The sequence below is a fragment of the Penicillium vulpinum genome, assembly GCF_028829585.1.
Source record: "Penicillium vulpinum strain IBT 29486 chromosome Unknown utg000004l_segment0_segment0, whole genome shotgun sequence".
Classification (NCBI taxonomy): Eukaryota; Fungi; Ascomycota; class Eurotiomycetes; order Eurotiales; family Aspergillaceae; genus Penicillium; species Penicillium vulpinum.
Window position 1 is genome coordinate 1,447,914 of NW_026643244.1, and position 19,674 is coordinate 1,467,587.

The 19,674-nt window shown below is 45.4% G+C and overlaps 5 protein-coding genes across 5 annotated transcripts; 1 reads left to right on the forward strand and 4 right to left on the reverse strand.

Annotated features, from left to right (window-relative positions):
* Positions 1–704: 704 nt before the first annotated feature.
* Positions 705–2,783, reverse strand: N7479_009104 (uncharacterized protein; the record flags this gene model as incomplete). Its single annotated transcript, XM_057256797.1, has 1 exon — positions 705–2,783. The coding sequence occupies one exon, from the start codon at positions 2,781–2,783 to the stop codon at positions 705–707; it is 2,079 nt and encodes a 692-aa protein (XP_057104255.1).
* Positions 2,784–3,844: 1,061 nt separating this feature from the next.
* N7479_009105 (uncharacterized protein) lies at positions 3,845–4,066 on the reverse strand (the record flags this gene model as incomplete). Its single annotated transcript, XM_057256798.1, has 1 exon — positions 3,845–4,066. The coding sequence occupies one exon, from the start codon at positions 4,064–4,066 to the stop codon at positions 3,845–3,847; it is 222 nt and encodes a 73-aa protein (XP_057104256.1).
* Positions 4,067–5,697: 1,631 nt separating this feature from the next.
* Positions 5,698–10,692, forward strand: N7479_009106 (aminoglycoside phosphotransferase family protein; the record flags this gene model as incomplete). The annotated part of the gene is made up of 7 exons (XM_057256799.1): positions 5,698–5,702; positions 5,788–5,933; positions 5,980–6,573; positions 6,666–6,746; positions 6,849–6,932; positions 6,984–7,067; positions 10,412–10,692. The coding sequence occupies 7 exons, from the start codon at positions 5,698–5,700 to the stop codon at positions 10,690–10,692; spliced, it is 1,275 nt and encodes a 424-aa protein (XP_057104257.1).
* Positions 10,693–11,634: 942 nt separating this feature from the next.
* On the reverse strand, positions 11,635–13,378 carry ish1 (double-strand break repair enhancer MSC1; the record flags this gene model as incomplete). The annotated part of the gene is made up of 5 exons (XM_057256800.1): positions 11,635–12,109; positions 12,162–12,941; positions 12,990–13,137; positions 13,190–13,240; positions 13,294–13,378. 5 exons carry the CDS (start codon positions 13,376–13,378, stop codon positions 11,635–11,637), a joined length of 1,539 nt encoding a protein of 512 aa, XP_057104258.1.
* Positions 13,379–14,797: 1,419 nt separating this feature from the next.
* N7479_009108 (putative AMP-binding enzyme) lies at positions 14,798–16,116 on the reverse strand (the record flags this gene model as incomplete). Its single annotated transcript, XM_057256801.1, has 6 exons — positions 14,798–15,081; positions 15,155–15,274; positions 15,318–15,371; positions 15,421–15,561; positions 15,615–15,879; positions 15,931–16,116. The coding sequence occupies 6 exons, from the start codon at positions 16,114–16,116 to the stop codon at positions 14,798–14,800; spliced, it is 1,050 nt and encodes a 349-aa protein (XP_057104259.1).
* Positions 16,117–19,674: the final 3,558 nt, after the last annotated feature.

Sequence of the window (19,674 nt, forward strand, 5' to 3'; positions counted from 1 at the left end):
GCTACCTACATATGCAGGTATACGAAGGGTAGTCTGTAACTCGACAAGATTAGCGTATGATGTGTATTAGCTTTCTTTCTTTCATTTCAATGTAGAACTTCTGATTCAGATATTCATAGGATGGAATTCCCAGTGATGGCCATTAGCACATGCTATGTTATCCTACAAAAGCTAAACCAAAATCATTGTCTACATATCTTGTAATATGATTGAGAGAGATGATGATAGAACTGCTTCTCTTCAAATGCTAAGATAGAATAAAATTCAACCCAGCATCATAAGAAGATAGTATATGAGAACGATATACAATCAAGCATATCGCAGTACCTGAACCACACCAATCCAATAAACGCCAGAGTCGAAAGCATTGAGAGGCAATCGACAGATATAACAAGTATAGCCCAGGAAGTATCGGGGGAAAATCGCAAAGTAATGAGAATCATGTCATACCGCAATGACAGTTGGCAAAAAAAAGAAAGAAAGAAATGAGGAGGCATAGTCACGGATAATGCAAGAAACGGAACGTCCCACAAGGCGAGTAGCTTGCGGGGATGGAAGGAAGATAAAATCACACAGTCAAGAAGGAAGACGATCATGTGCACATGAGTTTGAGACCAGTTCGCTGGCCAATCCAACGCCAACGCCTAGGTCCGCAGCAAGAGAGACCACAATGAATAAATGATATTGTTTCAGGTTGGATCCGACTAGTCAGTCAGAGACACACAGTAGCACGGGCTAGCATAAGATGCCTGGGCAGTGTATGTCTGAGCAGTGCGACCGTTATAATTGGTGTAGGTAGTAGTCGGCGTGGGCTCATTCTCTTTAATGTTGATGACATTGCCCGAAAGAAGCGCCAGACCCCCGTTACTGCGAATTTGCATTTGCTGACAATAAGGAGGTTCACGCAATGGGTCGTCTCGGCGCTCCTCCATCTTGATCCTCCGTGGGTAATGAGCGAGCGAGTAGGTGCCGCGTTTAGAGTCAGCATTTAAGCCAGCTGTGCTTGCCGGCATGTTGCTGTTGACGGAAGCGGTATCGCTCAAGGAATACGACGTCGACTGGTTGACGTATAAGAAGAACTCCATCATCGTGTTATTCCACCAACAGAACCACGGCTTGTCGCCGATTTCTGCAGTCTGCTTCATGTTCTTATATGCACTTGTCTGTGTCCACCCATCTTCCACCCATGAGCGCTTGGAGAGGGAGTTAGAGAATGTTTCGTCTGGGACAATGACCAACTTGTCGAACGGGGAAAGGAAAAACAGAGCGGGGCCCATGCCAATATCAGTGGTATCAATGGCCATACTCAAGGCTTGTGTAGGCGAAGCAGACCAATATGGCGCCTGGGCACCATATGTGAAGGTCGGGGTTGGAGAATCGTAGTCGAAAATGACGGAATAGTGACCTCTTGTTTCGTTGATATAAATGTCAAATTCGCTCGGCGCTTGCATGCATTTCCAAGCTTTCCCGTAATTCGACTCGTCCACGCAAAGCCCCGATCCGTTCTGGTAACCGGAAGGAACCATGTAGTGACCGGTAGGGATTTGTCTGATGTTTGTGGGGGTGGGTATCATAGATGCATCCATCTGGGGAGTCGCAGTGACCGTTATAATTGGTAATATGCTGGATTTTTGAGCTTCTTGGTCTCCAGTTGCCGCTTCTGCAGCTTTCTTGGTCCCCAAAATGCCCCCAATGATACCTCCAATACACCCTCCTATGATCATCACAGTTACAATGAGAACCAAAGTCCACACCGGCAGGCCACAACACGCAGTTTGTTTCCCCTTGCGTTTAAGCTTCTCTTCAAATGCCATAATTCCTGTGGTCGCAGCGACTCTGTCCTCCCCGCGTCCACCATCATTCCCATAATCAGAATGTTCAGGCATCAAAGGCCTTGATGATGTTTCTGAAACTGGTGGCGGTCTTGGGCTTTCATTGTTGAGACAGTGTTCCTCTGGTGGAGTGTTGAGATCGGCCGTCGTCTCAGCCCCTGGAGGCTTGGGTACGACACCAGTTGGATAGCGTGAATATGGCGGTAGTGGCTCTGCGTGACCATCCAGTCCAATGATATCACCCACGTCATCAGCCTGACGACCAGCGGGCGGCTGATATGGTGGGTTGTGGCCTGGAAATCCGACTGGAATTATATCATCATCCATTCCTTCCTCGACCACATTCTGGGAGTACATCGCGTAGGGGTGCTGTGGACCAGTTGATTGTTCAAGTGGGCGTTCGACTGGACGTATCGTCGAAGTACTACCTACACTGGGGGTCCGGCTAACCCCAACTTGTGGATACATACCATATGGATGGCTGGGTCCGGTGGCTCCGGTGTAGGGGCTGAGAGCGCGGGGAATCGAGAAACGAGAAGAAACACTTTGATTTCGCTGGATCATCGAAGGTGTCGAGTTGAGAGAGGAGGTCGAGTTACGGTTGTTGGCAAAACTATACCCCTTTTGAGGCAGACTTGACCGATGAGGTTCATCGAAGGACACTCGAGCGTCATCACCAAAAGGGTTGTCGTTCTCAGTTGTGGCCGTGCTGACAGTCCTTGACTGGGCGTTTTCACGAATAGTGGCGGAGGATGCAATAGAAGAGGGACTGTGGGGGCGTTCGATGCGATCGGAGTCAATGGGTTCTAATGAGTATTCATCGGCGAAGACGTTTGGATTGGAGGTGGAGGTGCAACCGAAGGAGTGGCGAGGCGTCGAATTCCCGGAGTGTGGCGTTTGAGAAGATCGTGAATCAGAGCGAGAATGCTCTGATGAAATATGACCAGACATTTCCTATCGGTCTGGCAGCCCTGTCGGGCCACCTCGTTGTTTGATCAATCCGTTTCGCTACCGGGCGAGGATGGGCGAGGAATGGGGGGCAATCAGATACAGCAGACTCTTCAACTCGAGATAATAATGAGCAAGAAGAGGTTGGTTTATTATAGATGAGAGTGATGTGATGTAAGGTGAGAAGGCCAAGTTGAAAAGGAAGGGAGGAGTTTGAGACTAGTGTGACGAGAGAGTTCACTGAGGGGAGCCGGGGAGAGAGAGTTAACCACTCAGACCAACTAAAATTCTTGGCTTTCTTTTTTTTTATTTGCAACTTATTGACGGCTTTTTACTATTTGTTTTGTTTCTTTTTTGTTTCTTTTTTTTCTTCTTTCATTCTCTCGTATCCTGGTATCATCTACGGAGTACATTCAGTATGATCTACTCTGTGCCTGGGACTCCTCTGTCTGCGCTACTACAACTAGGGCGACCAACTATGTACCGAGCCCATCCCGTCTGTGGTGGGCCTGAATGGGCTTCGCCACTCTTCATACTTTCATGCTATATTGTGTGCTATTTTGGTATTTTCTACTAACTAAAGCACAGATTACAGGTTCTAGGTCCTTGTTCTAGATCAAGTTTCCAACGTTATTTGCTTCTGCATGAGTCGGATTTGAAATGTTTCCAACCACGCGAGAATACCCAACCCTTTTGTGTTTGGGTCTAGAATTCACGTTGAACTGGAGAAATGGATATTGAAGAACCAATTTTTAGGGCCCTCGAGTCTGGGCTTGCGAAAAATTCAACTTGAATCTCGCAATCAGAAATCAGGGCTGAGCGGATATCTCGGACCCAATGTCTTGCGGACTAATCGTTATCCGAAAAATGCAAAATTGTTCACCTATCATGATCATGAGCTTTTTTGTGAGCTGATGATTCCTTGGGATATCCCCATTCACGGTTACAACTGAAATAAAAGCATATTTGAATATACGGTGTACCTGGGTACAAAATCGGTTCGCATCTTGGCTCTGGGGCTCGGAGATTATCAGGCATCGTATCCATGGAATACCTCTCTATTTCTACTCAGAAGGGTTACGATATTCGGTCTTAACACAGATGTTCGCCCGAGGAGCGGTTTCAGCCGTTCGGGGCTCCGGTCCAGCCTCTCTGATACGGGGGTTGTGTGCGTAACTGGATCCATCTAGAGTTATCCATCCAGGGCTAGCTCCATCTGACTCCATCTGACTCCATCTGATATTAGATAGAGCGGTTTTGATTTCCACCTGGTCCCTAACGAGCATTTCAGGAGAGCCTGAAAGAGTTCCTTGGGCTCATCCATGGCTTTACGTCTAGAACTACAATATTGTAGAATGTCAATATCTTATGCAGCTCACATGCAACGTAGGAAATTTTCAATTATCGATCGCCAAAGCGTGCCCCATATGTTTTCCTTCCGTGTCCTACTAGCAGATGTTATAAAAATTACTCCATAAATGTAGATTTGATACTGCGTAACTACTTTGTACTCGTCGTCCGAAACGATTACAGGTAGCCTACATCGTAGATATGTACTTTGTACTATTCAAGCCTTGGGTCAGTTTAGGCCATGTTTCTCAATTAATAGTTGCATAATATATAGCGAGAAGGTGAAGTGCAAATCAGATATTCCCCAAAGAAAAGAAATCCGTTCCATATGCTTCAATAATAGGAGATGAGAATCTGCAATGCATGGTTGATAGATTTACAAAGTTTTCACCCTCACAAGGTCAATATATATTGGCTACAACCTTTTACATATTACCACAGACACGGCTTATGCACTCTTCTCGGCCCTCCGGGCGGTTTTCAAACATGATACAGTGCATGGCGAAGCCCAACGTTGCATCCCGTGAGACATTCGAGCTGGTCCACCAGGGGCCCAGTTTGTGGAGTAGGTGCGATGATTGGATGTAGATCCAACTCTATTGTGTAGCGTGTAGATAACAGATATATAAAATTTCTTTAAGTTCACACATGAATATCAGCAAAGATGCAAATGAAAGATTGCTTCCTTGATTTCCCTCTGGAGGCCTTATCCATAGTCTTCGGGCCCATCCATTTTCTGGTGATCTCGTATTTCAAGATCAGAATAACGGATGAACGATAATTGACTGGATACTTCAGACTAGGTGGAAGCAAGCCTGATATCGTGTCAAGTGAAACATGCATTGCTTCGCTACACTCCATACCTCCCGGCTTATCTATATAATGATGATCATTGGAGAATTGAGTGCGGCACGGCTAGTGAAGCCTCGAGGAGCGTTTCAAGGCCCACCATATTCTCTATTGAACAGGATATGCACCTTCAGAAAATCCGAATCAGGCTGACGCTCTTCTACTAGGTTGGCCAGAAACAGCATAACTTATGAGATAGACCTAGCGGTAAAACTATATTCCACACTAATAAAATAGTATCTCTCGACTCCATCAAAAATCCCAGCGAGTTTCGAGGATTTGCAATATATTTCTAGCCCCGTATTCGGTCCAATGCTCAAGATAAAATACCCCTGCACACGCTAATTGGCTTCCGGAAAAGCTACTCGTCGATCAAAAACTCCGATTGGTCTGTCTATTCCAGCATGCAATAATCTAATTGCTAGTGAGCTAGTGACGAATGGCAGCTGGTCTGAAAATAATTGCGTGGCTTCGCTATGCATTATCCCGCTGCCGGTACCCTCGTGGCTCCATGCAAAGCTGGGAACCCTGTGGTTTATTTAGAAAATCTACGTCATCTTTCTATATTTAACTCTGTTGCATGCTTGTATATCAATAGGTCTATATTTGCTGAGAATCTAATGAATCATCATTGGCATTTTCAAGTGGAAGATCACTATCGAGGACAGCACCATGAAATTAGCATTCACTTGACTCTACGAACAATCTCTATTCCAAAATGCAGTAGGTACTTATAAGCTCGGTGTATTTTATTGCAAAGCTGTGCCGTTATTCCCATAGTTATGATCCTTTTTTCACCTTTCTTCAGAGACTCGTCATCGCTAGAAGTATATCACCCATTCCCTGTTTCCGCAAAGAGCAGTCTGCCATGTCTGTTTCCTCCCGCCATCACTTATCTACCAGTCCAGAAGGACTCCGCGAGGAATTCTTTCAGAATACATGACGACGATGGATGTAAGTGAAGCCTATTATGGCTCTGATAACAAGTACTAAATGTCAGCTAGATTCAATGAGACCGACCGTTCAAACGAACGATACGTCAAGTTTCGACCAACAGAGCTCCAAAAGATCGCCGGCGAAGCATTACAACAAGACTATTGCTCTGATATTGCCAAGTTTGCAGAGGGAGGCTTCAACAAGGTGTTTCTTCTACGAGCAAAGAATGGCTGTGAAGTGATTGCGCGAATTCCTACACCCGTTGCCGGGCCTCCTTATTACACAACCGCCAGTGAGGTAGCTACCATGAATTTTTTGCGAGCTGTCCTCAAATTGCCGGTACCGGAGGTGTTGGTATATTCAATATCATCGGACAATCCCGTCGGAGCAGAGTATATACTGATAGAGCGAGTGGAGGGAGAAAGTCTTTCCTCTCGGTGGTTATCTCTGACAACTGGCGAGGTGAAAGATATTATAACACAAATTGCAGATATAGAGAGGAAGATTTTTGACTTCTATTTTCCTGCGTATAGAAGCTTATATTATAAGAAGGACCTTAACGAGGATATCCAGATACCGATCGTGGAAGATTTTTGTATCGGCCCTGTGTCTCCCCGGCAGTTTTGGTATAACGAACGGAGCAAAACAGAAATTGACCGTGGGCCTTATAGGTTCCTCCTTTACCCCTTTCCCTTTTGTTCTTGATTGGTAGAAAACAACTTATATAACCAGTATTAATTATTACTATAGGGCTTTCAACTGTGGACTGTATTACGTCCGCGGCTCGCCGAGAGATAGCTGTTATTCAGTATCACGCTAAAGCTCAACCTCGTAAGATATTCCTTCTTCTAACTAACTATAATATTTATCCCTCTAAGTATACCTCGTTACTTTCGCAATTTCTAAAATAGGCCCCTTATTTAATCCGACTAGGTTCTTACAGCGCCCCGACGCTAAGATATCCCGATTTGAGTTTAAGTAATATTTTATTGGCACCCGGATCAACTAAAATCATCAGTATTATTGATTGGTAGGACGCCGTAATATTTCCCCGCTTTATACAAGTAGGCTATCCCGCGTTCTGTGAGCACGACTATTCCCGGCCTCAAAGTCTATATATTCTATCTCTCCCCGATGATTTTGATAAAATAGGTATCGACTAACAGAGACAATCTAGAGCCGCTTTTCGATTAGAAGAGGCCAACCTCTACTATACAGCCGCAACAGGAGTGTACAATAAGAAATATATAGATATATTGAAAGGGGATTGATAGAGGGACCCCCCCCCTTGGCTAATGGGACCCCCCCCTGCCGGACTTTTCAGGCCTGCCATACTTTCTGCCAGGTGCAGAGTTTTCTGCCATTTATTCTGCCACCACCATATAATTCTGGTTTACATAGTAAAAAAACCTGCATTTTGATCAGAAAAAATCGTACATTTCTGCATGATTACTGCCTTTATACTCTACAAATTGATCATTATACTTCTCAGGCACCTCCCCGCGCGCGATTTCCCCGTCCTCGACCCCGTCCACGTCCTCCAGTCTCGGTGTTACCACTGCCAGTTTCACCACTGTTTGTTCTACGCCCACGTCCCCTTCCCCGCGGCTGTCCTCGTCCTCGTCCTCGGCTCTCCTCCTATGATGATGGATCTCGGTGTACAGAACGATCCTGTGTGAGAGGATTAGGCGAAGATTGCGCTTGCTGGGTGCTGGCCTGGGTGCTTGCCTGGGTGCTTGCCTGGGTGCTTGCCTGGGTGCTTGCCTGGGTGCTTGCCTGGGTGCTTGCCTGGGTGCTTGCCTGGGTGCTTGCCTGGGTGCTTGCCTGGGTGCTTGCCTGGGTGCTTGCCTGGGTGCTTGCCTGGGTGCTTGCCTGGGTGCTTGCCTGGGTGCTTGCCTGGGTGCTTGCCTGGGTGCTTGCCTGGGTGCTTGCCTGGGTGCTTGCCTGGGTGCTTGCCTGGGTGCTTGGAAGGTTCCTAGTACCTCGGGGGCGTCCGCGTCGACGTACTGGAAGGGGATCCTGTATGAGAAGTAATAGATCGATAGGTGGAGCGTTGTTAACACTGTATAAATGCCAGTGTTGGTGGTAAAGCTCTGGTTCAAGAGATCTTTCTTCCTGTTTATACTGCTGGACTATATATATATATAGGAATCCGGCGGTTTCTTTCGAATTGCAAATATATAAAGGAGGAATTTGCGGCTTGTCGTCTCCTGGGGGTAGATACCGTCCGTAAACCTCCTTTGTAAGTTGAATTGCCCGTATTGAGATCCGGGTATAAAGCAGCTTGTAAAGGCGTGGAATCTGGGTTGATCTCTGTATCTTCTGATTCTCAATTTTATATTGGACCTTTATAAATTGATAGTCAACCGACCGGGTAAAACTGGTAAGGACTGTAAGTAAGTTATTATTCGAAACCTGGAGACCTTGCTTAAGAAGCCAATGCGCGCTCTCTGTACGGGATGTAGCAATCTTATTAAGATAGAGATATTGTGATATATAGTAATAAAGGAATCGTTCTGGGCAATCGTCTATCTATTCTTACTGTATATAGTCTAGTAATAGGGCAAAGAGGGGGTCAGCGTATCGCTCTTTGAAATTGCTCTATTGACGGTCCTTTTCCTCTATTGTAGTTGCGTATATAACACGATTCCACCGACAAAGTATCTTCTTCTAACCCTCCTCGGCCTTTTTACGGTCTTCTTGGGCTTCGGCGGGGGTAAGACGGCGAGGATTGTTTCTAAGAGCTTCACGACGTGCTTTTGCAACTTAATCAGCGAGAAGGGGGCGGGCTTTCTTTAAGATATTTATATTGATATACCAAATATAAATCATATTTTTTGTCTCCGGGAAAACACTCTTAATTGTATTTATTAACGCTCTCTCTTTATCAGTAAGGATTGTACACGGGGGTGTAAGGCAGAGAGATTCGTAAGCTTTAGTAAGATAGGTAAGTATTACCTAGTAACCAATAAGATATTAGTATTAGGTATATTAGGATTATAGATTAGGTATATACTTACCTCGTATATATTATCCTTTTTATCTCGTATAAAGGCAAAGCTAATATAGAACGTTATTCTAGTAGCAGCAAAACCCACAATATTAAGCAATAGAAGACTATAACGGTTAGTCTTATATATACAATCTATAGAGATCACCTAGGGATTTATTCGAAGTATTGTAACACTTGTCTTATATATACAAAACAAGCTAGATATATAAGACTCGTTGTCTAGCTCGTATTTGAAAATCCAGCTACTATCCTTAGGGAGTTCTATCAATAACGCCTAAAGGGGGGTACAGCCAGCTAGGAATTCCTAGTTTAGCTTCTAACGAGTATTGTAGATATCCCGGGGAATAAGGATAGTATCAGGATTAGCTTCACGAAGCTTAGTTATAATTTGACGTATTGTACGGCCTTACTGGACCGCGTTATCGATCTCTTCCTTTTTCTTATTTAGCTCGAGAGCCCGCTGACTAGGATAGGTTGATACCGGCGAGTAGGGGTGATTATATATAGGATCCTCAAGTGTAAGATACCAAAGGTTAGTCTGTAGGTCTAGGCGAAGCGCTATTTTAAAGGGACACTCCTGTGCACAGGTACTTGTCTTCCGTTTCTTTAACGGTAGAGGATTCGATAGTGGAGGATTCGATGGTAGAGGATTCGATTCCGGAGGATTGGATAGTAGCTTACGGCCACGGTCATAAATTAGCCGAATTGTCTTCTTAACTCCTTTCTTTGTGAATTTTGAGCGGCGAGTTATCACTGTATAGCTATACGGACGCGCAAAGCTATTCACAGCCTCGACCCCTTCCTCGGATATAGGAAATTGCTGGGGTAGCGGGAGAAGCGGGAATATAAATATCTCTGTGATTGGCTGGGTGATTGGCTCGGTAGGTAGAGGCTCGGGGATAATCTCCGGCTCGGAATCGGAGGAAAGTAGGTATTTAAGGCCTAGGGAGGCTATATTGACAATGAAAATGGATGAAATTGGAGGGATTTGGATGAAAATAAAGGTCGAAAATGGGGTGGAAGAAGGTAGGTTAATGTATGTAAACCAGAATTGGAGTATCAATTTGTTTGATCCTGTCTCTATGTATATACAGAGTACTATATGACAAAAGTGACTTAATTTTGTTAGTGGTTACATACAAATTATAGGTACCTGCTGTGACACTACAATTGTATAGGGAGTTTGTCATGAAGGCGGTGTATAAAATTGGAAGGCGGTGTGGAGCGCGGTAGACTGGAGCAGTGTCGAAGCAAAAGCGGTACCCAATTAGGAAGGTGCACCTTATTTTTCAGGCAGGGGGGGGTCCCATTAGCCAAGGGGGGGGTCCCTCTATCAATCCCCTATTGAAAACCCCTTATCTCGGAATACAGCAGTATCTCCTTCGCCAAACAGGATATCCCTGGGATACAGACGTAATTAACCTACGTGATATATTAGTAGATATTACAACTCCGTCGGTATAGAGCAGCATCTCCTCATCAGTATGTCCTATTGTGTTCAGCGACGAAGAACGAAAGACTGCTATAGCGGAATCGCAGGAATGGAACGAGTCTGAACAGCTACTGTCCCGGGTTAGAGAAAACCTCGATATCGATCCGGAAGGTGGGACTGAGCCAGAGAACTTTGAGAGAGCAGTGGAGGTCAATCGACAGTTTCGTATGGAAATGGTTCGGCAAGCAGAGGTGGGCGAGGAGGAGCTATCTTGGCGTAATTGGCCGTATAAGGATGACGAGGATGACAGTATGCCTCCCGGGGATATCTAGCTTTTAGCGCGAATAAAGATTACTTATTCCTCTCAAGTCTCCTTCCACTTCTGATTTATCCTTTTGAGTATCAAGGCATGGATCATTTGATACTTCCACGCTTCCACAACGATTTCTCATACTTAATTGTGACTTTCTGATTATCTCTTGCCGCTTCTAGATTAATGTATTCCACTTCAACAATGCTTGCCTATGTGAACTTTTCCTTGTAGCCTAATGCTTTTTATATAAAATCTCGCCACTTTGGAGAGTTTCGATACCATAAAAATGCACATTTCAAAAATATATTTGAGATTGATCAATGTTACTAAAAATGCTGATCAATGGTTGTCGGCAAATTAGAAAAAAAATAAGAAATAACCGTTGGTTGTTGAGATTTAAGTGTAGCATATACCGCATTTACAATGGTGTTTTCGCTGCGCAGCTCGCATGTGAAATACGTTATCGATTACCTATGCATGTACCCAGTAGTAGCAGATGTATGATAGTTTTGAGATATGTACTAAGGGCCTACGACTGCAAGCATGTGGATCATGATCAACAGGGCTAGCCCAGCACCTTGGTCCTTCTAGGGCCATGGCGATTGACTCCAATTGTCAGTGGGCAATCTCTTCCGAACCTATCTAGGTCTAGCAGCAGGGAGTTGTCTCTATATCGCCCTTCCTGCTATCCTTCCCTGCTTTGTTTCTCCGAGTCAGTATCTTTCGTTAACTACATACATACATTGTACTTGAGTGTCCGACTTCGCTACAGTAGCTACATATATAGTTTATAATGATCCATTTTCCCACCAAGTTAATACTTTACTAGTATAATAAAAACTCGAACATTGTAATCCAAATGTCATAACCATCGTCACTTAAGATATTTCACAAAACCAACCGTGCAGCCCAACTTTGTCGCAGAAGAAAAACCAAAAAAATACCTGAATATGAGAATAGTTCAAAGTTCTCCATGCAGTCCCTGGCTGTGCTCGGAGACTTTCTTCTGGACCTTTTCGGCAGCTTCAGTGCCTTGAGCGCGGCCGCTAGCAGCGCCAATCTTCAACTGCTCCACAGCCCAGTGCAAAGTATCCATGATCTTGGAGTAGATGGTCTCTTGCGGGTTTGTGGTGCCGTACTTAAAGTATTGGGCGTTGCGCCGGGCCGCAGCTCGGAGCTCGTTGATGCTGGAGCCCTGGTAGGTTGGAACACCGTAGTTGTCCAAGTATCTCTTGAGCTCGGATTGCGACCATTGATCGAAAGTGGCATCCTTGACTGTGCCAGTCACCTGCGCGAGGGCAGCGGTTGCAGAGGCGTACTGTTCGCCGCCAGCCTTAGATGCCTTGGCGTAGGAATCCTGGGCATCCTTGATAAGCTCTTCGCGGGAGGCATCGGCCTGCTTGGCCGCCTTATGGTTCACGGCAGACAGGTATTTCCTGGGAAATGTTAGCCTATGAGATCACAGTCAACAAACGCACATGTACTTACACCAAGTGTTCTTTATCCCAAGTATCGAAGTTATACTGGTTCCATCCACCGGCAGCTTTGTGGGCGTTGGCCCGAACCTTAGCAGTGAGCTCATCACGCTTGCCACTCTGAGGGACGGGGATGCTTCGGGCATCAAGGAACGCCTTTAGACGGGAGTCAGACCAGCCATTCAACGCAGTCTCGAAAGCGTCCTCAATCTTCAGCTTGGCATAATCGGTAGCGCGTGCAAATTCGTTCCCAGCCTTGGTGGTAGCAGCGCCATACGCATCCTCCACAGCAGCGGAGGCACTTGACACTTGTCCGGAAAGGTAAGAGCGGTTCCTCCGGGCCAGAGCAATGAGTTCATTGCGCTTCGAGCCCTGAGGCACCTTGACATTGTGTGCGTCCAGGAATTCCTTCAGCTTCGAGTCAGACCAGGCGTCGAAAAGCTGATCACTCAGAGTCTCCTTGGCAGCTTCAGCCTCAGCCGATGCAGATGCAGCAATGCTCTGGGACTGCAAGCTGATAATGCGGGAGTTGCGGCGAACAGATGCAATGAGCTTGTCACGGCTGGATGGCTGGGGAGCCGGCCATCCACGCTCGTCAAGCCATTCCTTGAGATCCGAATCGGACCACTCCTCATACAACCAGTCTCCGGGGTAGGAGGCCGTTTCGCCAACCTTGGTAGCGATCTTCTCATAGTTCTCACGCGCGGTCTTGATCAGAAGGTCGCGTCTGCGGGGCTGGGGGGCAGGAATGCCGTGGCGATCGAGGAATGCCTTCAACTGAGAGTCGGACCAACTATATCGATCAGCTTTCATTCACGACAAGGAAACCTGAGCACCTTACGTATCAAAGACCCATTCTCTGGCATGGTGGAGCTCATGATTGATGTTATCAGCAGCTTGTCCAAGGGGCTTCTGCACTCTGGTATCCCAGTTGGCCTTGACCAAATTCTCCAGATCGCGGCGGTCGGCAGGGCTGGGATGGGGAATATCTGTATGAAGTGTGAGTATAGGAAGTTTGTTAGAAAGAGAACTGCTACGTACTATGGTCAGAGAGCCATCGCTCGAGCTCGGTTTCGTGCCATTTGTTGTAGACTGTTGATGATATTAGCTTGCAAAAGAGAATCTTTGTATCTAGGTTAACGTACTAGCCTTGCTCCACCAACTGGAAGCTGCCACTGCTTCAGTGGAAGCGAGCAAGCAGATGAGGCCAGTGGCCAAATTCAACTTCATAGTGTGTTGTGTTGGATAGAATGTTAGGAGTGTCTTGGTGTTTGGCAAGAATTATGAAGTATGAATATATGCCCGTGAAGAGAATAGAAATATTGGAAGCTTTTAAAGAGAGCTGCAAAAGCAAGAAAGGGCCAAGCATGGATGATTGCGCAGTGACGTAGTTGGGGAATTTGCCTTGGATAGAGCTGGAGTGCATGAATCATCAATTCTGTGGACCTCACATAGGAATCAATGGGCTTCTAGTATTTATTAATTTAATGTATAGAATATTTATAGGGGATTTATATAGGGACAGTCCCTTTGGCTAATGGGACACCCCTTGAACGCTCTGCCTGTATTTGATGGCCTTTCGCTCACCTGCGCGTGGCTAAGAATAGCGAAATCCCGCACGACCAGAGCTTCCTCTTTGGACGACCAGTTTTGACTACACTTATTCCCAGATTCCTAAACCACAACTGCCGCAGACTCCTCCCCACTCCGATAGCACAATCTTAAAGTACACGAGTCTTGATTCCGGTTCAGCTTATGAACCGCCATTATCTCCACCGGATTCTCCAAAGGCAGTGGCTCATTGAGTGCCTATCAGATCTCAGACCAGCTGTGCACCCTCGGCTGTACAGCGTCGCTCGCAGTCGCCAGACCCATCTATGCTTGAAGGGCTGGTCATCGTGGCTTGTAAAGAAGAGACGTGTACCTAGGTGCTAGGTTGACCAGGTGGGAGGAAAAAAGAAGTCTGACTGAGCCAGAGTTGGGGCACAAGGCTCATTATATACCCAAGAGCCAGCAGTTCGAGTGGCCTACTGCTAAGAGACGATTGGACACTACTTTGCGTGATTCATCGTACGTATGTATGTAACCCGATTAGATTGCACAAAACTGAAATAGCATACATAAAACATTAACTATTTTTGTTTTTGAAGTCCCTGCATCGGATTCGGGCATCGCCAGCGACTCCGCACGCGATGCATATCAGAAGCATGGCGCTGGAAAGCCATTCGATGTAGCAAGCCGACTTCACACCAGTTGCATTTGAGTGGTTCTTTAAGATGAATAGCATCAAAGTGACGCGTAACACATCCGGGATCATGCCACTTATGAAGGCTTTTCCCGACGCGATCAATCATTGTTCTCCAGCCCCATTAACATCTTGAGTTTCTTGTGGATTGTCGAGAATGACGCCAACAAAGCATGCATGAGGCATTTTCATCATAGGTCTCATCTCGAGGAGAGAGTGAAATTGCAGCTGATCAAAGCGCAAGCACAGACCTCTGCTTCATTTTTCAATTTTTTCGTTGGTCTCTGTTCCACCTTGTTTGTTGCGCTATATCTGTGTTTCTCCCTGTTCACCTATCGCCCTATTCCTTCAAGATGTGACCCGTGCTATGCATTTTTAGCTTCCGTGCTAGTGACCAATACACTCTAAGCCAGATCCATCATATATCTATATATATGTGTCTTTCTTTTGGTCTTCGACAGACCCTTGTGATCTGGATGTTCGATCCACAGATCCAAGGTTGGGTACCGGTCGAGGTCTGGATATGGTTGAAACATAGACAGCAACTTAGAATCTGGCTTTCGCACAAAGACCAGTTCGTGCAGATCATCAAAGCGGTGCTTGAAAATCGCACCTGCGTGAGTCGAAAAAGCGACGTAGTCCCATGCCTCCTTTTTGTCATGCGCTGCGGTAAGATATCCTCCAGACTCTGTATTGCCTAGTAGGAACAACCAGAGTATGAGAAACCAATAGATTCCCGGTCTTGAATGAAAGAGGCGCACCAGCGTAATGTACCGATTCAAGTTTTTGTAGAGCACCAGTGCCAGTGGTTGTCAAGCAGAGCTCCTCGATAATTGCGGGCGTCAGGAGGGCGACTCCAAACTTTCCGTATTCCAGAATATCTACAACGGTGTTAGAGTCTGGTGGCAGGGCCGGACGAATGACCAAGGTCGTGTCCACAGACGTAGTCATAGAGAGCACTTAGACCATTCCAACCAGCTGTTTTAATGTCAATAGAGGCCTTTGTGGGATAATGAAACAGGCTGACGCACGTGCAAATATGGTAGCGACATGTATAGCCTTTTCCTGGCAAAGTGATCGACGAAGCATTCTTCTGCATCTGGGGTTGCCAGCACAGCATCGACCAGAGCCATCATCCTCTGGGTGTATGTCAATGGGTTCGGATAATCTACACAGGGGCTTTAGTTTATACAGTCGAAAGGAGTTGGATGGACAACCAACCGGTCGTTCCCGATGTGTGGAAAACAAGCCAAGGATCATCCTTTCTTTCTTCCCAGGCTTTCGGGTAGGTATATATTGGTGCTTCGGTCTCTTTCATGAATTTGACAATTTCTGGAATAGTAATTGATTTGACATGAGGTGCTTCCTTGATGATGGAGTCGACGTATGTTGCCATGGAGGAAGGCCGTAGGTATAGAGCACACTTCTTGGCATCGAGAATTCGCGCTTGGGCATCAACGGTAATTAGTGGCGAAGGCAGTACTAACTAGCCTCAATCAGCAACTGTACTAGTAATGAGGCACCCGGTGATACATACCACCTTTTGCAGCTTTGCAACGGCTAGGGCCAGTATAGGGTAGCAGAGATCCTTGGGACCCGCATACGCTGGAACTGAGACCCACGGCGTTTCCATATCATGCATGGCCTTATTCTCGACAACAGAGACCAGAATACGCTTGCCATGCATCATTCCTGGACATGGGAAGAGGTCAGGGCCTGTCATGGTTTCGATCGATCAATCAATGAGCAAAAGAATGTGTCGCTGTGTTTTCTGGGGTAGCGCCAGTGATAGAGACACTGAATATGGAAATCCAGCCTCTCAGAAATACTAGTCAATAAATAGATTCGAGGAGAAACCTTGGTAGATTGAGAAAAGCAAAGCTGCAGTTGGAACTCTATATGTGACACGTGGTGGGACTAAAGTCTGAACCTCACGACAGCCAGGTCAGAATGAAATTTCCTCGTCAGCCGCAACAAATGACCCCGCGATGGAGTCCAAGATGCCAGTTTTCCATAACCAGCGGGGCTAGAGCCTCACTATCGATCACTGTTAGGCGAAGTGTGGTCCCGAGCAGAGTCTAGGGCCTAGTATATATACCGCTGCAGTGACAATCGGAGGTTCCGATTGTCTCTATGATCTTTTCGCCTAACGTAACCGGTAAGCGAGCCGCCCATGTAAGCGAGCCGCCCACCCAACCCAACCTATCAATTTTAAATGCATTTATCTCAACCAAAACGCCATTAAATTCAAATTAAAAAAATCATCTATCTAGCTAAACATCTATTGATTTTATGTCCTATTTCTCCACAACCACTACACTTTGGCGGGGCCCGCGTACGTGGTTGTAAAGCCGGCGAAGGGCTTCTTCGTGAAGGGGAGGGAGGTGCTTCAATTGCTTCCACCGGCTTAGCAACCAATTGAGAAGCTTCTTGAACTGAGAGGCCTTCTTCTGCCTGTATCTGCCTCCGGGATCTAGTACGCTTTTACTTCTGCTTCTTATTGGCGGCGCGTAATTCCTTATTTTCTTTAGCGAGTAAGATAGCACCTTGTATTGAAAGACGGAAGCCTTTTATAAGCTGGTCTAATACACGATCTGATAGGCTAGGCGGGCTTCGAGATCCTATACGAAGTAAAGCTTTGATTGATAAAGCCTGTTAACGTAGTTCTTTCTCTGTAGCTAGTGTTTTTAGTGTAAAATTGCGACTTAATTCGCTCCCCCGGCTAGGGGGGGGTAGGTATTCGAAGCCGAATATTAAGCTTTAAGATCACTCTCTCTGGTTTAAAAGGGACTAAACTAGCTGCTCCGAAGCTATTCTTAATTGTCTCCGATTTGAAAGCTTCAATTCGTGCGAGGGGGTACACTTCGAGGAAATTAAGTTTATCAATATAATTTATCCTAACCTGTATTTTGGATTCAACGAGCCGGCTGTATATATATTTTAACACCGCAAAATAGCCGATATCGAGAGGTTATAAAAGATAAGAGGAATACAGAGGTATATAGATTGGTATGATTTTATTTTCTTTATAGATTTTATCGAACCTCGCGGTTAAATAACTTCTGTAGCCGTCGAGTATTAAAAGCCGATACCCCCCTTCGTACGCGAAGAAGTAGTAGGAATAAAGAGCTTTTTAAGCCAGCGAAGTCCAATTTTATTAGAGGTCCAGCCGTTAGGACTAACTTCAAAGCGCTAATCCTCCGGGAGGCTGTTAAACTAGGATTTAATAAAGACTTTGCCTTTAAAAATTATATACGGAGGAAGGGCCTACCTAGAAGTATTTGTACACTCAATTACTGTCACCTATTTACGATTTCCGGGTTATAAAACAGCTCGCCGACTGTAGAATTCGCTTCTCGAAATCACCTTCGCGGTCGCGGTTAATCCTATTACAAAACCGGTCTTGTTAAAGTTATAAACGTCGTCTGGGTCGATCCTAAATTATAAGACAGTTTTTTAAATAAGATTAAACCACTCTGTGATAATCTTTAGGTCTTTATATTTCGCACGCTTATAGTTATACCGTTTCGAAAACTAAGAGGATAGGAGAGGGCGCTGTTTCACAAAGTTATATACCTATTTTTCGCCGACCGAAATAACTAGGGTAGTTCCGCGCTTTTCGAGAAGAAGATTCGCTATTTCTCGTACAGTAGAGGGCCGGGGAGCTGATCCGCGAGAATCTATAGAGAGTATCTATTTTTCAAGAGATTCCTCTTCAGTTTCTGTTAATTTATATAAATTTGCGCGGGTAGTGTATCGTTCAGTATAGCCGGAGAGACAGTCACATAAAGTTATACGTGGGATATTAAAACGGCGCGCTACTTCACGAATTGAAGAGATTTCTTTATTCTTAAAAGCCTGGATAGCTAATAAGATCCTACCCTCTTGCTCTGTTGAATTTGTAGAGGATCGGGAGCGAAGTGGTGGTATAGTGGGTGGTTAAATTAACTAAGTGCTAATTTATAGACGCGTTTTGGGTTAGGTGGGCGGCTCGCTTATATAGGCGGCTCGCTTACCGGTTACGTTAACTAACTAACTAACGTATTTCACCCGATTGCTGGACACACCCTATAGCTGGACACCCACCCAAAACGCGTCAATTAATTTAAGCCCTTTCTTCTTCCACCACCCACTATACCACCAATACGCTCCCGGAGCTCTAAAAATTCAATAGAGCAAGAGGGTAGGATCTTACTAGCTATCCAGGCTTTTAAGAATCGAGAAATCTCTCAATTCGTGAAACCGCCCGCCGATTTAATATACCGAATTCAACTCTCGCTGCACGCCTCTATAGTATACAAAACCACGCGACTTCTCGCGTTAGCCTACAGAAATTGACCCAGATTGAAGAAGAATCTCTTGAAAAATATTTTCTCTCTATAGATCGACGCGGAGGCGCCCCCCGGCCTTCTATAGTACGAGAAATAGCGAATCTTTTACTCGAAAAGCGCGGAACCACCCCGCTTCTTTCAGTCGGCCAAAATTGGGTTATAAAATTCGTTAAACGACGTCCTCTCCTCTCCTCCCGATTCTCGAAACAGTATAACTACGAGCGAGCGAAATATAAAGATCCGAAAATTATTAGGGAGTGGTTTAATCTAGTTTAAAAGACAATCCTTCAATTTAGAATCGACCCTAACGATATCTATAACTTTAATAAGACCGGTTTCGCGATAGGGTTAACGGTAACTGCGAAGGTTATAACGAGGAGTGAATACTACAGTCGGCGAGCACTTTTATAACCTAGAAATCGAGAGTAGGTAACTACAATTAAGTGTATAAATACCTCTGGCTAGGCTCTTCCTCTGTGTATGATTTTTAAAGGTAAAGTCTTTATTGAATTATAGTTTAAAGGCCTTCCGGAGGATTAGCGCTTCGAAGTTAGTCCTAACGGCTGGACCTCCGATAAAATTAGGCTTTGTTAGCTTAAGAAGCTCTTTATTCCTAGTACTTCTTTATATATAAAGGGGGGGTATCGGCTTTTAATACTCGATAGCTACAGAAGTTATTTAACACCTAAATTCGACGAAATTTATGTCAGCCAAAAATGACCGCTTTCCTGTGACGCATTTTCATTGGTCCACTTGGTATATCTATAAACCACTTGTAGAACCACTTTCTGCCACTTCTTGGCACTTCAGGAGTATTTAGTGACCTACCAGGCACTCTTTGAAATAGACACTTATTTTACCTCTTACTCTGTACAGTAAGCTCCTGGTATCAAGTCATCCCAGTCCTCCCTCGTTCGACACTATGTTTAACCAGCAGCTTTTGCCCAGAT